General features: G+C 41.1%; 1 protein-coding gene across 2 annotated transcripts in view; it reads left to right on the top strand.

The window, feature by feature from the left end:
* The first annotated feature begins 389 nt into the window (after positions 1–389).
* LOC106585423 (neurogenic locus notch homolog protein 1) overlaps positions 390–6,000 on the top strand; it is a 56,499-nt gene continuing 50,888 nt past the window's right edge. For both annotated transcript variants that reach the window (XM_014171599.2, XM_014171598.2), the window contains exons 1-2: positions 390–649; positions 1,834–1,912. In XM_014171599.2, coding sequence (XP_014027074.1) covers positions 592–649; positions 1,834–1,912 — 137 coding nt within the window. In that variant the 5' untranslated portion in view covers positions 390–591. The remainder of the gene's footprint in view (positions 650–1,833; positions 1,913–6,000) is intronic.

Raw genomic sequence — 6,000 nt, 5'->3', positions numbered from 1 at the left:
TATGCCAAATAACAGTCTAGAAACCACTTGAAAGCAAATCAATTAGATTTGACCATTCAGTCAAAAGTCTAGGAATCAAATTTGTATCTGATTTCAAACCACCTAGGAAGGTGCGCACTTTTTGGACTTTTCTATTGGTTCCATTGCAATAGGCACGCTTAATCAAGCACAGATACACTATTTTATATGATTTCAAATAATATATGTGTCTGTTACATATCTGATTCCATGTTCTTTTTGGCTGTTCAGATTGTAGGAAAAACAGCAGATTCTAAAAAACAAAACAAATATTGAGTCACTTCAAACTGCCAATGTGAACAAGGCTTTTGTGGCGCGGAAGGATAACGCCCCTAGATGTGGAATTGGGAATGGAGGAATTGAGTCCCTCAAATCATTTACAACTTGGAAACTGGAGTGACAACATTGCATGTACACTACGGAGTTCACAGAGACGCGCCGCAAACGGTTACTTTTTTGGATCCATGAAATTATGAATTCGACGTTTTTTTAATTGTCGAAGAGGAAAATAAAATAGGATCTATGATAACTCCAGGTGGATTTATTTATCAATTTTAAATCAGAAAAAAAGGAATGCATCCTTTCTTTGTGAAACTAACTTTCCTGTTGTCGCTGATTGTTCTAACACGAGGTAAGCGCAATAATAATATTAAACCATGTTTGGTTCGATACACAGTGGGTAAATATTCATAAAAAAAATGTAATTATACATTTAGCCTATTACGGAGATGTTTTCCATGAATTCACTTACACACGCTCGTATTATTGCAAAGTAAATTCTGATAGGAACAAATAGGAAGAAGTCGCAAACCTTATTTTTTGAACTATCTCAGAACGTTGCACTTGTTGCATTCGATCTCCAAGCGTTTTTTCAAAGGCAGCTTCTCTCTTTGAGGATGGCTTGACATATGGGAATTACTTGGAAAAAGTGCCTCTTTAGTTGTGCTTCTTTTTTCTTCAGCTTCCGTTTTGTTTCTATTTTAAGTTTTTTTTTGTATTCACAGATAGCCAGGCATCACATTGTCAACATCAGACATATTGATATTGGTTGTAGTCTCATGCATGACTCCCACAATTGTGAGAAAGTTTCATCATTTGCAGTGATTTGAGCCCCCACAACGCACTGATAAACAATTAAGATTTATGTATAACTGCTCTGTTATAACTAATTCTCATTCCAACGTATACTTTCTATGTAGGTTTTATTTGCACATGGATATTGTTTCCATTTCCTCCATACGTTTCATGTGGATGTATTCATTGTGCGTGCGCCTCTCGCTAGACAGCTGTTGCACTCTCGGCTCGCAGACGCAGCTCGCGCCAGACCAACCTGGTGCCAGACAGACACTGCAACAGACGGTTCGCTGTGCGTGACGCGTTTGCCAGAAAGTTCACTGTTCAGTCTATAACTTTTCACAGGAATATGAAAACTCAAGCCTCGGATATTGGGGCAGTTTTGAGTCGAGTTACACAGAACCGTTTTCGCAGCGCTGTGTTACTCCCCAAATATAGTACATTCGATGGGACAGCTGAAAAGGGAAGAATGCACCTACCAGTGTGATGTCAAGTCCCATTCACCACAAACTGCACTTCAAGATGGCTGTAGTCACACCTAGGCCATAACAATCACCTTCATGAGGGATAGTTCTGTAATTTATTACTCATGGCTTAGTTAACAAAGCACTTGGGTGTTATTTTGTTATTGTGTTGACTGTATGTGAAAATCTTCTCCTCAAATGTGAAAATAGAAAGAAGACATGAGTATTTATACTTGGATTGTGCTGTTGTTGTTGTGTTGACACATTCTGTTTGCAGGTTTAAGATGCTCTATGTCAGAGTTGTGTTTGAAACTGGGGAGGTGTGAGGCCACAGCTGATGGAAATGGAGAGTGCAAGTAAGTTTCAAATCCCATTATTTGACTAGAGGGAAACACCTGCAGCCTGTATAAACACATATTATACATTCCAGAGATCATTTAGTGAATGACATAACTTTTTAGGATAAGTTGTTAAATCGAGTTGAGCTGAGGCCCGCCATAGGCCGCTCACTGCATTTTCAGTTCTCTCAGAGAGCAGCACATGCCTATTGTTGGAAGACAAACACAACCCAGGCTTATTGATGAGGACTGCACTGGGGGTTGCTGTGTCTGTGTGTCTCGTGGCCTGCCCAGCTTTGCCCACTGCTACTGCATGCAGGCTCCCTCTCTCCAGCAGAAGTCTATGTTCGAGACACCCACTCTGGGCCCTAAATCTTGTTTCTCTTTTCTTTCACGGAGCGACAGCTGGGCTTTGCCTGAAGCTCGGCGGCCATTGTTCTCCAGTCAGATTAATTCTGTGTGACTAATCTGGGTGAGGCTTCCCAGAGTGCTGGCTGCGGCCTCTGTCCTACTCCCTACTCCCCCCTGACCTAATGCCTCTCCCCCCGTTCTACCCCCTACTCCCTCTGTCCTCCCCCTGCTCAAGGGTTTTGTCCCCCTGTTGATGTTGAATGGGCTTTCTCTCTGTCTGAGAGATTTCAAAGGACAGATGGCAGTAGAGTATAATTAGACTGGATGGTTTCATAATTGGGAGCCGATACGTAAGGAAACTGGAAGTTAGTAAACAAGTTGTAATGCATATCTCAGGTTGTTTGTATGTTGTTGTTATTCACTGTTTTTGAAAGTGAAAGGAGCAGTTCTATACAAAGTGTTGAGTAGCTCTTCTACATCACCGACACATAGAACTTCTATTGTCCGCTGAACCCTCTTACCCCCTGTTCCATTAAGGCTACCTGAACATTGGCTCTGTTTCCAGCGTGGCATTGGAGTGCCAGTGTCGTCTTACTGAGCTGCAGTGGAGTGTGGTGAAGCTGGGCTGGTGCGGCAGCTCAATCAGGCCGGCCGGATCGGCGCTTGGCTCCTGCATGCCCAGGCAGCCATTTTGGCTCTTGGCCACATCTTAATTCTGGCAGAACCCCCTTATTGGGCCACATAGCCATCATTGTGCCTCTCACTGTCCTCAGACTCTTTTAGTTAAACATGGAGATTGTGATGGAGCACCATGTTTTTTTTGAGAGGGATGGAGATTTTACTAGGCCTAATTTTGTGTACTATGCTTATTTTTTTAAATTATTATTACATGGTAACACGAGTTGACAATCACACAATGGGTCTGAAATGTGCAGGCAGAGGTTAGAGGTTGTGTCTTCTCTAGTGTTCATTGCTGGAAATGCTGTTTGTTTATGGATATACAGTATGTTTGGACAAATTTTAAAGGCCCAATGCAGCCATTTTTATATCTATATCAAATCATTTCTGGGAAACAATTAAGTGCCTTGCTGTAAAAGATTTCCAATAAAATGGGCACAAATAGCTTTTTAGCCCAACATTTTTTTCTCAACCAATTTTGCTAGGACTGTCTGGGAGTGGTCTGAGTGGGGAGGGAGAAAACTGAAAACTAACTGTTATTGGCAGAGAAGCTTGAAACTCTCTTTCTTATTGGTCTATTAACCAATTTACCGCAGGGTGATGTCACCATGGGAAGCCGAAACTCCCGCCCATGCAAACCTGCTGATTAGAAGGTCCTGTGTAGATTGTATTTTCAACCAGCAACTATCAGGAAATAACACTGATCCAATGTTTTCACACTTTTACATTGTTCATTTCAGCTGTTGTACAATATGATATAAAACACAGGAAACTTAATTTTGACTCCACTGGGCCTTTAAACAGTGTTTTGACAAACTTGAAACAGTGCAGTGATGTGAAAAAGTGCCTGAAAAGGGGACATTTGGCGGAGCAAGCTAAGTGCACCCTATCAGATTGATCTAATACTAATACTGTGGCCTAATGTTAACAGCGCTGCTAGTTTCTTTCCATAACAAATGAATCTTCAACATGCATTTCTCACCAGTGTCTTTTCAAAATGGAAGAATTGTGTGGCAGGTCCTACTGAATTGTTGACAAATGTTGTGAGCGTTGTGGGAAAATAATACAGTATAAGTGAATGCCTGGATGGACTAACCACATGCAGGTGGGGTCTGCAGATAATTGACATGATGCCTTTTCATGTTATAAGTTAGGTGTAATGAATGACCCATCAACCCACAAGGTACTCTAGGCTAGAGCTGGGACGATACCGACCATACCGATCACTTATCACAGGCATTTGGCTGATATCGTTCATCACAATAAGTATCCTATGCTAGAGAAACCTGAAGTTTGAAATGAAATACACTTCTAATATGGGTGATTGTTAATGGGACCGTTGGTAGCTACAACCATCAGACTAGTTGTAGTAGTTTAAAGGGTCATTGTAAAAGACTGTGGTGCACATTAATGTTATAAACGTATTGTTCTATTTATTGTTATTGCATCAATTCAAGCAATTTATCGTAATATGGATTTTTTTTCCCATATCGCCCTGCTTTACTTTATACCAAAGGCCTTATGTTGGAGGTTTAATGAGATGCTCACATAGAGAGAGTTGGGTGTGGTGAGGTGTGGTGGTGTCTGTCTGTGTTACAGCCTGTCTAACCCACTGAATGATATGAGCTACATTCTATGATGGTCTCCATGAAACTCCTTCCTGATCAGACAGAAAGTGTCTTTCCACTGCCATGTTTCCATTCCTAACAGGATTACAATGTTCCTTCACCTCAAATAAAACCATGTCACTCTGAAGTCCCAGGTCAAGTGCCATCCAATCCTTCAGTTTGATATAGTACTGCAGGGATGCCTACTTTACATTCCATGAGTACCGCAGCCCAACCTCATATCTGGACTGGCGAATGAGAGCCACCGGGATCAGGGCAGGCCAGGGTAGTTTATCTCTCAGGCCTTGAAGGAGGCCTTTTATCTAGCAGGATGACATGACAGTAACAGAAAGCTGTGCAGTGTAGGGCCAAGCAGAGCCAGGAGAGACAGAGATATGATCCACGATCCTGGCGAGGCTATGGGATTTAACTGCGAGAAACCAGTCAATTCGAATAAGTTATTTCTATGAACAGTATGACGTGGAGTGGAACTGTTAAATTATATGCTATGTCTAAATCTGGTTCTCTACGGCCTTCTTTCTGCTCTCTGTATGATCAATCATCAACGCTCAGGGTGGGGACAGACAGTGCATCTCAGTATGGAGCGCAGTTCACAATGTATGTATCATCTCATCATGGTAACTTTTTTACTCGTGACAGGTAGGCCTACATTGCTGCAGCATAGTCTATGCTACAGTAATATATGGACTGAATGCTCATCTAATTTACCCATCTCCATCTGGCTTTGGGGGGTCAGCTCAATTTTTAATTGTAAAGATGTTTTTATTTTTATTTATTGCAGCTGCAGAGTTTTAAAACAGCCTATCACTCGAATCGTTGCTTTAAATCAGTGTGCTTGTGAGCACTCTCTCGCTGTCTTTCTCTCTCTCCATCAATTCCATTCAAATTGCATCCAAAATAGATAATCATGTTCAAGATATATATACAGTAAAGGTCAAAAGTTTGGACACACCTACTGATTCAAGGGGTTTTCTTTATATTTACTGTTTTCTACATTGTAGAATAATAGTGAAGATATCAAAACTATGAAATAACACATATGGAATCATGTGGTAACTAAAAAAGTGATACACAAATGTGAGATTCTTCAAAGTAGCCACCCATTGCCTTGATGACAGCTTTGCACACTCTTGGCATTCTCTGAACCAGCTTCATGAGGTAGTCACCTGGAATGCATTTCAATTGACAGGTGTGCCTTGTTAAAAGTTAATTTGTGGAATTTATTTCCTTAATACGTTTGAGCCAATCAGTTGTGTTGTGACAAGGTAGGGGGGTATACAGAAGATAGCCCTATTTGATAAAAGACCAAGTCCATATTATGGCAAGAACAGCACAAAAAAGCAAAGAGAAATGACCGTCCATCATTACTTTAAGACATGAAGGTCAGTCAATGAGGAACATTTCAAGAACTTTGAAAGTTTCTTCAAGTGCAGTTGCAAAAACCATCAA

Source organism: Salmo salar, chromosome ssa24 (assembly GCF_905237065.1).
Source record: "Salmo salar chromosome ssa24, Ssal_v3.1, whole genome shotgun sequence".
Lineage (NCBI taxonomy): Eukaryota > Metazoa > Chordata > Actinopteri > Salmoniformes > Salmonidae > Salmo > Salmo salar.
The sequence above is the reverse complement of the archived record's forward strand: the minus strand, read 5'-3'. Positions and strand labels throughout refer to the sequence as shown.